Source organism: Streptopelia decaocto (genome assembly GCF_964273445.1).
Source record: "Streptopelia decaocto genome assembly, chromosome: 14".
NCBI lineage: Eukaryota > Metazoa > Chordata > Aves > Columbiformes > Columbidae > Streptopelia > Streptopelia decaocto.
This window is the reverse complement of record NC_138669.1, coordinates 9,481,878-9,500,848: the sequence shown is the minus strand read 5'-3', so window position 1 is coordinate 9,500,848 and position 18,971 is coordinate 9,481,878. Positions and strand designations below refer to the sequence as shown.

The following is an 18,971-nucleotide window of genomic DNA, read 5'->3' as shown; positions in this document are numbered from 1 at the left end:
AGCCTGCTGAATGAAGGGTAGAAGCCTGGACGCTCTCGCAGCAGCTGGAAGTGAACCAGGCCTAGAGCATTGTGTGGGAGATGAAGGCAGCCTCACTGGCTGGTAAACTCAAGGCCGTTGTGCTGGCTGGCTGACCCGCTGCTCAGGCTGGAAAGGGACTCAAGGCTGTCACCCTCGATGCTGGAGGAGCTGAAACTCTCACACAGGCTGGAGAGCGACTGGAGGCTGTCGTGCTGGACACCGAAGGACTCCAGGCTGTCGGAGAGGTCGCTGTGTGTTTGGGGGTTGCTGTGGTGCGCCCCAAAGCACCGCCGGCCGTTACCAAGGGCGAGAGGGGCCTGCAGGCTGTCCGGGCAGCCGCTGCCCGACCCCACGCTCCCGCAGCAGCAGCAGGGACACTCCAGGCTGTCACACTGGATGCTGGGCGACTCGAGAGGACTGCCGAGGCCGGGGAAGGCTTGCAGGCTGTCGGGCGGGAGGGAGCCGGAGCCGAGGCCAGGGCTGCTGCACAGGCTGGAGGGAGCGCGGGGGCTGTCCCGGCGGAGGCTGTCGGGCGGGGCTGTGAGGGCAGGCTCGGTCCTGTGGCTGGAAGGGGAGGGACCCGCGCCTGGCGACTCTACAGCCCACATCAGCTGCAGGGCCCTCCCTCCGCCCCGCGGCGAGGCCAGGCGATGCCCAGCCCGCCCCGGCGCCCGCCGCAGCAGCGCTGCCGCCACAGCCCCCGGCCCCGCCGGCCGCCCCGCGGCACAGAGCGCCGCCAACTTCCCCCTTTCCAGGAGTGCGCATGCGTGGATTGTCCCCCCCGCCCCATGCCAATCCAACCGAGCGGCCTGTGCACGCCGCCGCCGCGCGCCTGCGCACTGTCTGCCTGACGCCGCTGCCCTTCGGCCTGCCCTTAGTTGCCGGTGGCGGCTGTGGCACAGGCAGGTACCGGGCAGGGGACCGGCGGGGCTGGGAGGCGGCGGTGAGGGAGCCGGGACCGGCGGGGCTGGAGCGGGCGGAAAAGCAGAAGACGCGTGGAGACGGTCCGTTAATTAACGAGCTGTTGTCACGGAGCGCGGTGGCAGCGACCGGCGGGGATCGCTGGTGCATCCCGGGAGGGAGCGGAGCGGGGCCCGGCGGGCGCGGGCGGAGGCGGCCATGGCGGGCTCGGAGCGATGGGACCGGCCCGCGGCCGCTGTGCCTCACTCGGGCTCTCCCGGGGCGGCGAGGTGACCCCTCAGCCCCGGCCGTGGGGCCTGGGGACAGACACCCCCCTGCCCTCCCTCCTCGGCCGGGGAGGGGAGAAGCGTTTAAAATCATGACAGCATCAAATGTAAATAGATACAGATCTATAGCTATAAATATAGAAATAGCACTGCAACAAAGCTAGAGGTGAGTGAAGAGAGGTATTTTGGTGCTAGTCATCTCTCACCTTTTGCAAATCGAATCTGTGTGTCCCCAGTATGGGAATGCAGTTTCTGGAAAATAAAGGAACATTACAAATTCTGCTTGTAGTATTTTTAGTAGGAGCTTATGAATACTGAGACATCTGTTTTGGAAAAAAGAAAAAAAAAAGTTAAGTATTTGATAGAAAATTTGCATATATGAATATAGGAAGAGTGCATTTTCTGATACAAAAAGGACAACTCGACATGCACAGAACGCGGGTGGTTGATCATCTGTTCTCATTAAATTAAGAGCAGAAACACCCACCACCACTTGAATGTGATACTTGGCTCCAGTCAACACATGTGACGCTGCGCGGGAGGAACAAAATGATGATGAGCACATCACACAATGAGAAGTCGCTCTTTTAACACAGATATTTTTCCTGCATTTTACCAACAATCCTTCAGGGATGGGCTAGTAAACCCCATGGCAAGTGGTTGCTGTGCCGGGGCTGGCGAAGGGGCTGACCCTGTCTCCTCTGGTGACCAACCCTTGCTGCTCGGCTCTGTCCTCAGTGCCCGGGCGGTGACAGCCCACGTGGATCCGCAATAGTGAGGCCAGTGATGCTGATTCCCATTAAGAGAGCTCTTGGGGAGGGGACAGTGTTTTCCTGTACAGTTTTACTGATTATGCTCTTATTATACTGCTTCAAAAATAAATCAGGTTGGGAAGAATCTCATGGTGTTTGTTTACTGCATCTCTAGGATGTGGTGATGTCTGCATTTGATATCTGTGTCTCACGAACCGAAAAGACTGAAGTCAACTGGAGATTATGTAAAAATAAAGGTGCAGATGTGCTTTAAAAAGAGTAATAATGGGACCAGGCATTCAAGAATATCCCTTATTACTGCACAGAGAGACACAGAAAAAGGAAAGCCAAATCAATGAAAACCACAAAGGAATGGTAAAGTAAGGAAATTATTTTCCCTCTCTCTAGTTAGAGAAATCCCTAAATACTGCAGATTAGTTAATAAGTGCATGGCCGTACTGTCCAGATTTTTACCCTTTCCCCTGAAATGATTGTGCAGTATGATTTTGCAGGTCACAGAGTGACCGAGGTGCCTGCATCAATGCTGGAGGCACGAGACTTATTGTCATTCTTTTATAAGCTCTTGAATTGGTGAAATCAGATTTTTTAAAGCAAAATCTGATTATACTGACAGAAAAACTGAACAGGATATACGGCCTGACAAATTAACTGAACTGCAGTCAAACTAGATTAGACTGGGAGGGGACAGTTTGCTTGTTCTTGTTCTAAAATAATGTTTTATAGCTTTTCTTTTTAAAACTAGTAATATTGCTTGTTTGTACAACAAACACTGTTTTCTGATTCTTACAGAATACAGTGATTTAATTATTCTGTGTGGTTAGATAGAAATGTATTGGATTTAAGTGAGGAAATATGAATTTTAGGCTGTCCAGATCAGTAGTCCCATTCTTTTTGCTTGCATATAAGTTTTTCTCCTACTAATATTTCCACAAACCCAGTATAACATGAAATAATGAATTTTATTTGTGCCTTTGTTGTGAAATAGTTTGTTTTAGTATCAAAATGGACTGTATGCTCCCTGCTCACTTCTGCTCCTTAACTTCACAGGAACAATCCTTTAAATTTTGTTGAGAGTATGCAAATGAGAAAGGCAAGCAAGATTTGGCTTGCAGTAGCCCTCATATTTTACTTTATAATTAATTTTGTTAAATTGCATTAGGACCACGTACCAAGTACTATTGAAATTAGTAATTAAAAATGTAGTCTCTAATATTTACTATTTATTATCCCCAAAGTAACTTTGGGGATCCTCTTTCAGAGGATCCTACATAAGGGCTAAGTTCTATTATTATTTCATCTGATTGAATAATTCACTTTTGCATTAGTAGTATTAAAAATACAAAGTGTCCATGGTATAGTTCTGATGAACTTCAAGTCTAAGAATAGTTGTAATCAACTCTCTCACTTTTTTAAACTGAATTGCATTCTAAACTTTTATTGTATTTCTATACTGATGATTGTTTACGCTGCTATTTATGTGTGCTATTCTGTTCAATCCTTGCTAGTTGTAGTAATGGAAAAAGCCATCCGAGCACCAAAGGACTAAATAGACCAATTTCTCATGTGAAATCTTCTCCTGGAAGATTAGGCAAAAATGTATCAAGTGCCACTGAAAAGGTAAATTATTATTTTGTTGTTGTTGACTGAAAAAGGGTACTTAATTTATGTCAGCTCTTAATAACATCACATGCTTTCATATCTTTTCAGACTTCGCATGACACTCAAGATGGTAACCAACCAAGTATTTTTAAGACGGGAAGAAACCAGTTGGATGACAATACTCAGTCAAAAAGGTAACTTTATGTTAAGATTTTCTGATTAATTTGTAGACATTTCAAACTGGTATATAAAATGCTTGGGATGAAATCGTGGCTTCTCTGCTTTCCTTTGGCTTCACTGGTCCCAGAATTCAGCATTTATGAGGACAACAAATTTAAGTAATCAATATGGAAACTCAGTGAGTTCTCAGTCAAAATCAGAATAAAATAAAACAACAACAAAAAAGTAGTAGGCAGTGTTGTCTCTGCCAGCAAATATTTATTTCACATCATTGTTAAGTTTCCTTGTCAGTTTACCATCATTTGTGTAGATCCATGTCTCTGAAGGAGGTAGCAAGACCTTTGTAAACTGTTGTTCCAAAGATGTTAATGATTCTAACAGGATTTGATCATTCTTTTTGTTTAGGATCGCGAGTGTTTGCACATCACTGCACAGAGTACAAGGACCAAAGAGGAGTCTCCCAGAAAGAAGACAGAATGAATCCCTTATGCAGAGGATCCCTCCTAGCATAAAGGGTAGCACACAAGGTAGTTTCTGTAGGGTTAGAGATGTCCCAGTGCCACATTTTTATTGCAGTAAAAAAGAACAGTTGGAAAGGAATTATGAAGAACTTGTTGCTGAAGCTGCTCCATGCTCTTCTAACTGGCAAGAAGCATCTGTAGATGAAATGTTTCTTGATTTTCAATCGGTACAAATTATTAAAGAAGATGCTGAAGATGATAGTGCCAGTGATCTCTCTGATTCAGAAAGGATTCCCCTTCCCCCATCTCCATGCACACCACCAGAACTCATTCTCAGAGCTGAAGAAATTGATCCAGTTTGTTTGGAGCATGTCCCTGATATGGGTTTTAAAGAATCAGAATATTACTATCCAGACTTCCTCCCACCCCCTTTCAACTCCTGGGACTTGAAGCAACTGGCCGTCTTTGTTAACGTAGAGGGTAAAACTGAACTTCGACCAAAGCCAACAGGATTTCTTGAGAAATACATTGATCGCCTTTTGCAGCTGGAGTGGCTGCAAATGCAGACTGTGCAGAACGAGAAAGGCAAGGCGGCCAAAGCCAGGCCACAGACTGCTCCCGGCTCCATCCACACCCTGAAGAGCCCTGGCAAAAGCAAGGCGTTGCTCAACCCTTTGCCTAAAAAGCAAGTGGTTCCCCAAGAAAGTGTTACAAAGCTGCCCAGAAGCTACTCAGGTCACAGGGGAGATTCATACTGTGAAGAAAGTCGCCAGTTATATTCTCATCCAGGTCGCTTGAAACTTTCTGAGGGAATGGGATGTGCAGTGTCTTCTCAGAGACAATCTGGTGAAGTAAGGAGTGAACTGAAAAAAAAACCAACTGCAAAGCAACAGCTTTTCAATGTGCAGCCCTCCGAGAACAGTTCCAAAATTCAAAGTGTCGGTAATATCAGACCCCTTAAGCAAACCCCAGTATTTAATGGTTCAGCTGCTCCCATCAAAAGCTTGAAAACATATGCATGTACAAATCCAAAGAAGAATGGCAATGCCAACAATTATGTTCCTTCTAAAAAACCAACAGGGGACAGGAAAATAAAACCAAACGGCACAAAGCAAACATCACGCAAATTTAAATGAAGAAAAATTCGTTAGTAAATGATGATGCTTCTTGACTGCTAGAAAGCATTTGGCCAGTGCAGAAGGGTCATGTTTTCTTCAGAGGAAGATCCTGAGAAAATATGTTCTTGCTGCATGGTTCTAAATCACCACTGTTCATTTCAATACATTTGATCTTTAGCCAGCAAGGCCAGCAGGAAATCTTTTCCCTGAAGGCAAGTGTCTTCCACTGGTCTGTCCTCAAAAATATTTACAATTGCTCAATGAAGATAACAATAGTAGAGTATGAAAGTTTAGAGAAATATACAATGATAACATGCCCTCCTGTTTGCACCAGGTGAAATCCACTGAAGTCTGTGGTGTTTCTCATGCTTAATTGGTGTATTTGAGAGAATAGGATCCATGCTTTTGTTCCCGAACAGATGTGCTCTTTTGTGGGACAGGTTGATGGTGTTTTCTGATGGAAAAGGGCTCAACTGTTTTTATAAAGTAATGGAGCGTGCTTATCTATGCAAAGTCGAACTGTAATTCTTCACAGAAAATGAAGATGATGATTGGATATTTTTGATGAATTAGATTTTTTGTATAAGAAGAATGGAGAAAATGTTTTGAAATATTTTAATGCAGAAAGTATTCTTTTTAAGACAAAAAAATATTAATATTGGGGAGCAGACAGCTTCAATAGTGACAGATTAAGAAAATGGAATGTGTATTTTTATACCCAGAAATCTTCACTGTGTTTACAGACAGCTTTCCTTGAAGTTCATTTTGTAAGCCTTGATGATTTTTGTAGTTTAGAGGAAATGGCCAAATTTCAAATTGCACATGGATATATATGACTAATGCAAAATAAGGGTATTAATAGAGACTCTGTGGTCTAATTTGCAGAATTGGGGGGTGAATTTAAAGGCTATTGTAAGTTCAAGTAAAGATATATTTTGATATAAAAGATACCTATTTTCAGTCACCCGAGATGACTATCGGTTTTCCCATGGTCCAGTCTACTTCAGTTTGTTTGGCTTCTTGTTTCAAGGTTTAGGGCAGTGATGTGGGGAAGTACCCAGCAGAAAGAAACAGTACAACCCTGTCCTTGGACCCTCTCCTTTCTCCTGTGTTTGTGAGATACATGAGAATATGAAGAATGGTTCAGTGAGTGTTCGAATGTCAGTTCATCTGTTATAATTTCAAATTAATCAATCACAGCAGCTGGGGACACAATCTTGTTAAAGATGAAATTCTAGAGGATGCTTTGTACCTTCATTTTAAAATTAAATACTGAGCAGCATTAACTTCATCCTCAGCCACCACAGTGAACTGCTTATGAGAAGGGAGCTGAGGTCTGATGGACCAGATTTTACAAGTGGATCCTTCACATTGTGACAGAAAATGGAAAAGTAACAAATACTACAGAGTACATGATGTATATAGCTAAATTGCACTTGTTGATCTCATCTTGGTTTTAAGATGCTTAGCTGTTTCTGCTCTTTCATTGTGCCTATCAGATCTACAGCTTTGTAAAATTTCAAAGCATGGATTTATCTATAGTTTAAAATGTGAGAATATTAATAAATGTAGTAATAAACTAGAGTATTTTACAGTACATTGCTCAGGAATAGTCTAAGAAATATTTTTAGTGTTTTTTTTCCTAGTCTGCTGAAGACCAAATGTGAAATTTTAAATTGACAAAAGAAACACATGTAATACAGAGTATTATATTTCCATATTCAGTATTTGTGAAGATACAATTAAAATGGATTGTAGTCGCATGTACATTCAGCTCTATGCAATTAAAGTGAAACTTAATCTGACCTGCTCAAAGATCAAATAAATGGGCTGTGTCAGAAGTGTGGTGAAACTTAAAGGAGGGCGTTCAACACCAGCAACCGCAGAGGACCAGCACATTCCATTCTTGCTATTTCATCCTTTTGTTTTGTCCCAGACCCGTCGGGTATTTCGGCTTTTTTTACATGCAAAGGTTCTTGCATCTAGTGCTACAATTTGAAGCTCTGGCCAAACTCTGCAAACCTTCATTAGTCAAGTTTTCCTGATTCACGTTAAGAGTAGCACAAGTTAGTAGGACTGCTCTGGCCAATAAGCGCTACTTTAGTGCACGACTTTAGTACTCCGGTTTAGGGCACTGTTAGAAGCACCAAACGCGAGGTGAGCAGCCTCGAGTCAATAATCTGAATAGCATTTTTTTTAAACAAATTCTGTTAGATGCAGTAATTAATTTAGCATGTTATTATAGCACTGAGTATTAGTGTATGCTAAATTTTTCTCTGAAATGTTACTCTATATTGATGCTTTCCTAGGTTATAAGGAGGGCATGTAGATACAGGCACATTTTGCATGATCACTTCTTAAAGAATAAATAAATAGTGTTTCAGTCAGCTTTGATTGGCACTGAATAAAGGTTTTTGTTACAGGCCTAGGAAAGGTTTGACTGAAGGTAGTGCTTGTGATCTGACAGACATCAGTCTGTTGTTGGAGACTGAAAAGTTAAGCAGGCAGAGATGGTGATGCCACTTGAAATGAGTCTGAGTACGTGTTCATCATTAAGCTTTGGCTGTGATCTGGCCAAGCAAGTTTGTCTCACATGATAATCACACAAGTCTCATTTTTGTTCATTGATTTGATATTTTTTACACAGTCTTCTTTGTTCACGTACAGAAATAGATTATATAGATTATATAATTTTGCCTCAAAAAGCAGCTCTTAGCATGAGCAGACCTGCAAGGGTTGGAGTTGATCCTGCAGCACTTTTGCTTCTATTTTAACTTGACTGTGTTTGGGCCTATAGATAAAAAGAGCTCCTTTTATGAAGAGGACTATGGTTTATGTTTCCTTCATTTTGTATTTATATTGTCTTTAGAAGCACTTCTGAGTATAGCAGAAAAAGTTTATTCCATCAAATACATTCAGTTTGAAATTAAAATACTTCCAGAGCACAGTGTTTGTGTGACTATGTATATTTTTCCCACCATGTTTAGCAATATGATCATACGTGTGTCTAAGCCGAGCACTGAGGATGCTTCTTGAAGAACAAGTTTACTGTGATGTGAGATATTGAAACAGAGTGATTTATTTTTTTCTGGATAATTTGAAAATGTCGTGTTCTGCAGGACTACCTACAGAACGAATACACTCAGGTTGCATTTTAAATAAATAGCGAGATTCTACTTCAGTTACACTAGTATAAGCTTTAAACAACTCTGTTGTTTTCAGTGAAATTACCCTGTTATAAGGATGTTAAGAAACAGAATTGTATTCCAATAGGTATAAACTGTTTTCCTTGGTAATGCTAAACTGTATTTTTAATGCATAACATGAATTTTTTAGAAAATATTGTTTTTCTCTTGACATGTTTCTTTTTTTCTCTACATTACTTGTATCTCTGCAGTGAAATACTGTGGTCAGATAAAGTTTTACCTCCCCGGCAGCCCCTCACACCTTGTGGTACCTTTCAGTTATATACAGTAGGTCAGAAGTTAGGATGGTTATACTTATTTTCTTACTTCATTGGACCCAACTGTCTTGTTTGACTCCACAATGCTCCATTATGCCATAATCCCATTATTGCTTGTGTCCTTTCTCTGTTTCATTTGTCGTTTGGGGTAACTTTTATCTTGTATTTGCTATTTAAAGGATCTTGTTAGAAATATGAGAGTATTTTGACAGATATTACAGCTGAAATTTCTACAATATGAAATTACCTGTAATGCACTGGTTTTTGCCTTATTTTAAAGGTATTGAGCCTTTGTTGCTCCCATTGGCATTAGTGGGTTTTCTTCTGAAAAACAATTAAACAGACCACTCTAACTGTAAAGACTGGAACTCTGTTAACTGAGAATTTGCAGCTGAGCTTTTGATGTTGGTAACCATGTGTTCTATTTATTTGAACTTTTTTGGTGGATATTTTTGCTAGTAATTTCATTGGAAAGTGATCTTGTAATTCAAAGTTACTGTATATTTATGATAATAAAAGTGAGATACTACCGGTTTTGTTACTTGTAGTTTTTTCATCATCCACAAGATGGCACCTCTGGGTTTTTCTTTTAGAGAACTTGTTTATGCAGTGCAGAATATCTCAGCTCTCTGGCTGCTGCTGGCCAAGCTCTGGGTAGTTAAAGCTTTATGGTTATTTCTACTCCAAATGGCAGTCACTTCTGCAATGGCTGTGTTACTTCATCATATTCATACCTTTTTTTGAAACACACTAATCAATGAGTTTCATATTGTCTTTTATAATCTCCAGGACACTTAAAACATGATCCAAAGAACATGTGGGTAGATGCTTGCAGAAAACCACATTGCCATGTTGCTGCTATATGTGGATAAGTACGTGTAACTTAATTTCACACGCAGCATGTTCATATGTTCAGCTGAAACTAATCAAGAGGAAAATCTGCATTTGAAAGCGTCACAGTACGTTTGCACTATGAGTAACTTGCCTTTTGTTCTTCCGGCCTACACTGTTTACATGTCCACGGCTGAGAATGTGACATGTCTGGAAGGTCCATCCTGCTCTGAATAGATGATGGAGTGATTTTCGCATATTCTGTGCACACTTACACAAATAGAAGATCTGGTATTTATGATCCTCAATTTAACATGCAAAGGAAAACAAAAAAACAATACCAAAAAAAACGAAACCAGAGATCTATTAGGCTAGAAATTCCAGTCAAAGTTCCATATGGAAAAAAGCCAGTTTTGAGCAGAGAAGGTGATTACCAGCTAGGCAAGTGATACAGCCCTTTCTCCAATAAGTGGTCTCTTTAAATCCAAGATTAACTTCAGTACAGCGCCATGTGAATCTGACTCGATGATCAGATCTTTTATTTCTATATGACATTGAAACATCTAAGAGAATGTGCACTTTTACTCTTTGCATGACTGTGACTGCATAACAACTTGAGAGGTCTGCGCCACCCCGCCTTTTAGCATGAAACAGGCACTTATTTAGTGCCTGCGTGCTTATGCTGGCATCTGGTGGCTGTTAGTATTATTACACAATTGTAAATAATACTGTAAATGCTAAGAAATTGTTGACAGAGGACGAGGTATGGTGTTTCTTTTCATTCACATAACTACCTTCTCTAAATTAGTTGAAGTAATCCATGGGTTTCCTCAAGCACGATTGATAAACCAGGTGAAATGATAAAGCAGGGATTGTATCAAATTTCCCTAAATAGAAAGCACAGATGTGTTACTTTCAAATTTTGTGGTTTGTACATATCTGAATGTGTGCAATTGGCCTATGCTCAGCTATAGCACGATGGCTATTGATGTTAAAATACACAAATGAGGAAAGAATAGCTCAGAAGATAGTATTCTGCCATCAAGTAAGTTATACAGGCAATAAAATGTGGAATTAGTCACAAATCTTACTTCTGTTTTATTACAATTCTGTGCTAAAAGAAAAATGCTTTGCCTAAGGCAAGCACTAAGTCCGGTGTCTAAGGCACTGTTCTCCTGTTTCAAAGTTTACATAAGCTATAAATTTTGCTTTTGCTCTGATGTTATTAACTAATAATTCAAGGCTGGAAACCTCAGTCAATTGTGATAAAAGAATTTGGCTGAGTGGCAGGCAGATAAGTTTTCCTGAATGCCATCAGCAGGATCTATTTGCACAATAAATCACTACTCTGATAATCTGTCCCTAATTTATAATTCCAGATGGAACATTTCCAACCAGGTCAGTGATTTAGCAGCACTGCTAATAACCAAGATGACTTTTTTATTGCGAACTATAACCATAATGGTCAGATTAGAATTATGCCGTGTTTTGCCATATTTTCTGAAAAATATGCAAGAATAATAATGAAAGTATTCTGTGTGCTTATTGTTTGTGTAAGCTTGTGTTGGGTCTACAACACATCATGCTGACAATCACCAAAACACTACACAGAAATAGCCATTGCTGAGGGGACAACGGCAGGGCCGGTGTCAGGAGTGCTGTCTGTGCAAACACAAGCACGGATGATCGATGGCCTCAGCTTCTGCTTTGCTTGTACATGACGGCAGAAGGAGCATGTGAAGCCTCTGGTTTGTTCAGGGTCTGCTTTAAATTAATTACCTTTATCGATGATTCTGGGGGTACCCCACGGGGACATTGGGGGGGTCTCGGGGTGACACCGGTAAATGCTGGTGATGGGCTATAGTGTTTCAATTACCTGTTCACAGTGAGAGGTCTAATCAGGATGCCTGTGAATCCCCATTACTTCTGGCCCCTGCTGTGCCCAAGTCAGTGGGAGTCCCAGCAGCACAAATGTTTATCTCCGCACAAGCTTCATCTCTGTCTTTGTTTTGCCTCGTTTATAAAAATCTTACGTAAAAGTAAATGGCACACAATCAGTAAAGGGGAAATTAATCACAGTGGAACCAAACTTCTGACACTGAGTTTTAAAGGATACAAGAGAGACTGATCACAGGATGGTCCTACAGAGAGTGGATGGCAGCATGTTAGCAATAAAATCTTTTGGTCTCAGGCAGAAAGCATTTTCCCTGTCTGCTCTTCCCTCTGCTCTGTTGAGCAATGGCAGATCCCCCGGGATCTTCAGGCTGCCACAGAAGGAGGATAAGTTTTAATCAGATCTTTCTGTGCCAGTTTGGGGCCCATTTTCTCTCTTCTGAAGGATCCATTTATCCTGATTAAGGTATTACAAGAAGTCATTTAAAGGACAAATAAATGACAAGAGATTTTATAAGTCAAGGGCAAAGCATGTGCTGAGTGTGCTATAGTTAGTTCTTTCTATTAATGCTCTAGGTGTTGTATTCCACAGTCCTAATAATTAAACACTTAGTAACAAAGTGTTAGATTAGTGTTTTAAAAAATCCCATAGCCCAAGCTGGGGACTTCTCTCGAATTTTCTGAGAACAAGTAGGGAACAGACATTGTAGCCCTTGTGGCGATGGCAAAGTTTCTCAACTCAGTTCAAAAGCCACCATCATCTTCAAAGAAACTGAAAATGGGCTTTTTCTTTCTTAACACATGCTGGTACTGAAGACTGTGAATAATGAGAGAATCGGGCCGTTCCAATGTGGCTTTCCATCATAGCCTGTCATTGCACTTGGATGGGAAGGCTGGTGACTGGGTAAAAGCGAGGGAAGACGCCAAGCCAGCGCTTCCCTGGGCCGGCGCTTCTCTGTGCTGTCCCTGCTCTTCGCGCTCTTCAAAAGTGATGAGAAGCTTTCAAAATGGAGACCTCTACTCTACTCTCCTGTGCTAACCCTGTTAGTGAAACACAGCACATTGACCCGGATCTGAGCAGGACACTTTCTTGATGTCTGCAATAACATAATTCACCATGTCTACTGTAATTAATCAATTCAATCCTGAATGCACAGTTCTTACGCACTGATATATTTCTCAAGAAACAGAAGGCACTTAAAAAACCTGAATATTTAATATTTCAGATGCCCACTTTGTTTCGCTTACCACTTGTGGTAGGAGTCTACTATTTCCACTTGTGCTGTAAGGTGTGAACTGAAACTCAAACTCACAAAACATTTTTCACTCAGAAGGATAAATCTCCACAGTTCTTTTGCTCTGCCTGTGCCACCTCTCTACTGCTTTGGAAGCTGCAGTCAAACCCAGTTTGCAAGATAACCATTACATACTATGGAAAATGAAACATAATGAGGCTACAGAAGACAGTAGAGGCCCTTCAGCCTTTTTCCCTGTCTTCTAAGACAGATATAATTACCCAATGTGAGATTTGGCAAGAGTGATTAAATGAATAAACAGAATAGCAAAGCTAAAATTTCCAGAAGCTCATACAACATCATCTGCTCTTTGCAGGTTCTTCTACCACTTGCTCCAGAATGGTAACCGAGTGTCACACAGCACACATATTATGCAACATGATTAACATCTGTTCCTTCTTTGTGATTGTCCCCAAGAGATGAAAAGCCAGTCTTTGAGAAAATTTGGCTCTCATTAGTAAAATATCAGCATAAAAAGTAGTTTTTTGTAAAACCTAACTTCACTATCATTATTATTGGGACCACGCTTACAAAGACCTTTTTTGTACAATCTTCTGGCTATTCATAATAGCTGAATATGATACGTTATTAATAATTCAGTAATTTTTGGCTTGCTCTAAATTCTATAAAATAAGAAAGAAAATTACTTCAGGGATTCAATTAGCAAATTATTTCAAGGCAATGATAATTATTAATGCCTCTCGATGGAGGCTTTTCCTGTGATAAAAGACAGTTCTGTAAGTATCCAGAAGATGGCATAAGTAGGCCAGTTATCAACCCTCCAGTACCGAGAAGGAAAACTATGGAAGGCTTCCTAATACCCTATTTCAAAACAAATCTGATTATAAAAATGCCTTTTTATATGGTCAGTGGGGAGGTTTTTTTTTCTTAAGACATAGCCCTTTCCTCATCAGCATCATGCAAGGAAAGTACCACTTAATAACTGTACAACAGTATGGAGAAAAAGGAATGTGAGGAGGCTAATGTGAAAATCTTCAGCAGAAACACATGATTTTTTTTTCATTAGACTATGTCCATTATATAGAAATCTTTCTGTTTGCCTGCTGTTTCTTTCAATGAAGAGACAGCAATAATGACTGACAAGAAAGATATCTGTGTATTTTTGTATCTGTAGTGTACTCTGTCTAGTTCATTTCATTCTCTTTGCTTTTCCAAAGGGTTTGATCCAAATAATTTCTAAAAGTATAGGGCATATGGGAGAATCCATTTCCGCCAGCAAATTAATACTTCCAAGTACAAAAAGGAGACCTATGCTTGAAACTGGCCTTCAATATGTCACTTTCTACATGAGCAATTTACGTATTCCAATATACATTTTCATCATTCAAACTTATCAATCCCATAAACAGAAAATATGTTCTGCACATGGTGGTGATTGATCTTCAAAGAAGAAACAAAAATTTGGGGAGATCACTTTCCCTCTCTTCATTCAGTGACAATAAAATTGTATTTGGGATGAGTATGAAATTTGCTAACTGGAAATCTGTTTGTCACATTAACGTTATTGACCAGAAGTGAAACCATGGAGAAATGCAATTAAACAAGCAACACTTCTTGGACCTTGGGGCAAATCCTGATAACACAGCTGCTGAAACTTATCTTCATAGACTCTGCATTCATATATTTTTTTTCTAGGCATTTGCAAAGTGCCACAGAATGTCATAGTTGAATCCTCCCCTTATGGAAGGCCAAGAGCTGAGTTAGTGCAGTTGTTGCAAATCAGCTCTGAGATGCAATAGTTGGGTTATGTAGGGAGATTTGTAAACAGCTGACAAGGCAAGTGTCACATTGCTAAGTTCTGAATGAATTCCCAGGAACTGATAAAGGTAAAATGTCTAGGACTAGAAGACATGAATATCCTAATATAAAAGAGAAGAAAAAATATTAAACTCACGTATTTCTTTCAGAAGGGTAGACTATCACTTCACCATCCTTCCTGATCTCCATCAAACATCAATGAATCTCAGCCTACATATTGTATAGGCAGGCATCATCTTTTATTCCTTGGCAGAGCCTGAAACAAGAGATTTTAGTCCCTAATTAGGGCTGCAAGATGCTTCTGCAATGTAAGTACTAACAGTCAGACACGGAACTATTATTTGTGCTTTTGAAATTTTTTTCCAACACATTTTGTAGGATATCTGTGAAAGGGTATTTTTCTTTCTGCAATTTTTGCCTCCTGCCCCAAATAGCTTCCACATAACCAGAGACAGGAATCTCACATTTAAGAAAATCCATGTTTTTGTTTTCAAACATTTAGTTTAAGAAACATCAGCTATGGCCAGGACTATCATAAAACCACAAAAACTCAGCCCAGTTCAGCTTGTCATATTGCCAAGAATTCTGCTTAGACTAATGCAAACACCATCAACCTATTTAACTGAATTGTATTTAGAAGAGATATGGAAAAAATAGGAGGTGATTGTGGAAGCTGTGGCAACAAATCTTCCAAGGAATACGCGCTACAGATTCTTCTATGAAAAAAGGAATAACAAATGCATTACAAGGCACTAGCACTCACAGTGGCAAAAAGGCAACATAAAGAAATGGCTTTTAGTGCAGAAACTGGAGTGTGTTCTGGATCCTGAAAAACTGCTGACACAGGCTGTAACTGATGGAAAACCAACAGAACCTGTCATCTCTGTGTTATATTACTGACAGTATAAAAGGTATTTTCATTTAGAAATACATTTGAAAGCAGCAGTGACATGTGAGTTCCTATTTCTACCTATGGTAGAAAGAATTTCTCACTTCAGTGCCTGATCTTTCTTCCCATTATGCTGGGGCAAATCGAGAATGATACTAGTAAAGCCAGTGTGGTCAACTGAAGCAAATGGAGAAGATGGGGCGTCGTGCATGTCTGGGTCAGAGCGTCCATGACTGTGACCAGGACACTCTGCTTACACATGCCAGCATTACACAGAGGAACCTTCTGCCTATTTGAAGAGAGGGAATTCTGGAGCGTATATTCAAAAGGAGATACACTTGTGGAAATTGGAAATACAAGCTAACCTTTCCCAATGATGTTAGAAGCCAAGAAAGGTTGGACTGTGGAATCTGGGCAACTTCTTATTCTGACATTCCTAGAAATCACAGTATAAAACGGGATCTCTTCAAATCCAAACAATGAACAAGAATGAAGGATCCTGGAGTGACTCAACACTGAAACTAAAAAGGCTAAATATGGCAAAGCACTGTGCTAGGAAGAGTGTAACGCAAACCTGGACATAATTATGCTAGAGAGGTGCTGTGTCTGGAGCAACTGCATACATGGAAGAGTACTCAAACCGCAAAGTCCCTCTCCAGACACAAGAAAATCAGGACCTCCGGTGGAGGAGACGGTTCGTGTTTGCATCTTGTTCCAGCAGAACAGTAAAAAGCAACTGGAGCATGTATCCATCGTGGGAGCCGGGAAGCACTGCCAAGGCCAACAATTGAGACATAATCTAAGTTTTCTTGCTTGAAGATCTAGGTGGCTTACTCCAAAACAGAGCCAGGGAGCAAGCTATTGCTATGGATAGACAATGACAAGTTTTGGCTCAAGTTTGAGCTGAAAACCTAAGCTAATACTGCTGTATGCACCTAGTCACGATATTCTAAATAATGTACCCTCAGCATGAGAGGAAAATCAGGAAGCCAGGTGTCCCAACAGGCTGATCTGCAACTCTGAAAATCATGCTTCATGAGATTCCTCTGTGACCTTGGGCCAGTTAGTTGCTGTCAGATTTTAACGAATTATTCAGCATCTGCCTCCACTGGAATTAGTGGAAAATAGATGTCATAAATCTGTCTACTCCATCTCTTCAGCTGTGAAATGGGAATGGTCCTTCCTGTCTCAAATAAATACTTCCAAAGATTATGAAGTATTTTAACAGGACAGCAATAGGAAGCACATAAGTATCCTGAACAGAAATATGAAGTTTTCCTAAACTGATGCTGTGCTGATGTGCTGAATAAATATTGTCTTTAGGTCTTTTGCAATATTCAGGTTTATGAGCCAAATGAAAGCAAAGCATGGATGATATTTTTAATGTGCTGAATAAATATTCATCAGGATATGCATTTTTTAAGCTAAAGATCCAATATTATTTATAGTCTGTGCTTTCATGTAGAGAAGCTAGTTATATCAGAAATGAGGAGGAAAACTGACACCCTGCTATGAAGTTGCTGGATATTTACTAGCAAGACCACGGTGAAGGTGAAACAATCGTGCGCTTGACTTGAATGGAAAGTGTGGGAGTTCAACACCTCTGAGAAACTGAGATTTATTTCATTGTCTTGTTGAACTTCAATGGTTAACTTTGGGCATTCAAATAGTTCATGTAAGATACTTGGCAAACATCACAGAGTGAGACATTGACAGAAACAGGCAAAAAACTCAAACGAACACATCTACTGATTTAAAATCCCAACATTTTTCAATGTAGGTGGTTTTAACATGGCAGAGAAACATAATTATTGGGAATTTTGTCTAATGCTTAAAGCGTAGACTACTTTCTTTGCACTTTCCAGATTACTGAGAGAAGGGAAGGTATCTTTGAACAGGAGTTTAAGTGTTTCCTCTGTTTCACTAGATGCAGGCAATCCCTACAATCAACAAATGGCGATTTGCAACAAAAGGACCAGCAGAGTTTCCAGTTTTCCTCTTCAGCTGTCATTTGGTTCATGGAAAATTTTTAGAACCATATGCTGGGAATTAAGTATCTAGTCCCTTAGAGTGCAATACTTAGAAAGCCCTCAGAAAATGTACTTCCAGCTTTTTATTTCAGTTTATCAGGAAGCCTTATGTAAAGCCAATAGCAACAGTGTCTCTCATTTCCCCATGACTACTTGGAGACCGATCTCAGAGTCGATGCTGTTGTATACATCCCATCATCATGTGCCTCTAAAAATGAAAAATGGGTCAAGAAATTGCAAGGTGAATGAGTTAATACATAAACCATTATCATATTCAAGTGCTGTACAACTGAATATCTCCCATTTAATTATGAGGCAGTAGAGTCAGTACAGTGTGGTGACATTAATCATTACAATACTGAAATTTTGTTACCATGGTGTGATTTTTTAAGAGGAAACTCTTTTAAGATGTAAATTAACTTTGTCTTAGAATTTCCCTCCTCATACCCTCAGTCAAGCAGTAATGACAGTTTATAGGCATTGTGTCAGGCTACGCTGAGCTGCAAGAGCAACTTGGAGACCTTACTAAGTGTTCCCATAATAGGAATCACCATCCTGATTTTGGCCCTATTGCAAAGCCATTCAGTTTCCTCTCTGTATCTTTGCACTTTTTAGCAGATATTAGAGTAGTTAAGGAATGTTATGTAATGACAGCTATATTGAATATCCTTTATCTCACATGAAAAATCATAAAGCAGGCATTTGTCCCTGCCTTTGGCCAGCCCAACTATCTGGACAGCAGAATGTGTCTCTAAACCCTATTTGCTCCTTCCTCCAGACCTTACGCTGAGTGTAGCTCAGCTGCAGAGGGAGAGGCTCTTTTGTGCACATGCAGATATTTATTACAATTTGCTCCTGCAAAATTGAACTATAGAGACCACAAGACAAACTGAAGCTTTACCCAACACTCCAGATCCATCTCCATTGCTTGGTTTTATGTCCTAATGTGTCTTTTATACTCTCAGAGCCAGACAGCAGCAGTGAGATGATGGACTGGGGTGTTTTGTGGAATCAGACTAATTCCTGGGGAAAGGAAGCTGGGAATAAAGTCTGTGAGGCCTTGGGTCAGGCCCAGGTTAGAGATACTGAGGAAGCATTTCTGGGCTGAACAGATATGAGCAGGGGGCAGACAAGAGGGTCTTCTGGATGGAGAAGCTGGAGCAGGCATTAACGTCTTTTAGGCAGCAACTTGTGATTGTAAATCTATAGTAAAGACAGGTCTTCTTCACACACAAAGCTGAATTTTCCGCTGAGGTAAACTGTGTCAATTATCCTGAATTCGACCACAAAATAGTCCCTGGAAGGCAGACTAGATTATTGTTATAGCTACAAAACAAATATTCTGTTGTTGTAAAGGGTAACCATTTTGTGCTTTCTGAACTGAAAGACTATTGTCAATAAGTTACGGTTAGAATTCATAATAGAGCCTGAGGGACTCAGACACTCAAATGC

General features: G+C 40.6%; 1 protein-coding gene across 6 annotated transcripts; it reads left to right on the top strand.

The window, feature by feature from the left end:
- The first annotated feature begins 168 nt into the window (after positions 1 to 168).
- Positions 169 to 9,326, top strand: FAM217B (family with sequence similarity 217 member B). 6 transcript variants are annotated; one of them, XM_082065597.1, is made up of 5 exons: positions 806 to 923; positions 2,136 to 2,340; positions 3,487 to 3,598; positions 3,689 to 3,774; positions 4,166 to 9,326. In XM_082065597.1, exons 2-5 carry the CDS (start codon positions 2,246 to 2,248, stop codon positions 5,355 to 5,357), a joined length of 1,485 nt encoding a protein of 494 aa, XP_081921723.1. In that variant the 5' UTR covers positions 806 to 923; positions 2,136 to 2,245; the 3' UTR covers positions 5,358 to 9,326. The 6 variants fall into 6 exon arrangements, with proteins under 6 accessions (XP_081921721.1, XP_081921723.1, XP_081921726.1 ...); XM_082065598.1 differs by having other exon boundaries at positions 921 to 1,025; XM_082065595.1 differs by lacking the exon at positions 2,136 to 2,340 and having other exon boundaries at positions 169 to 1,025.
- The last annotated feature ends 9,645 nt before the right edge of the window (positions 9,327 to 18,971 follow it).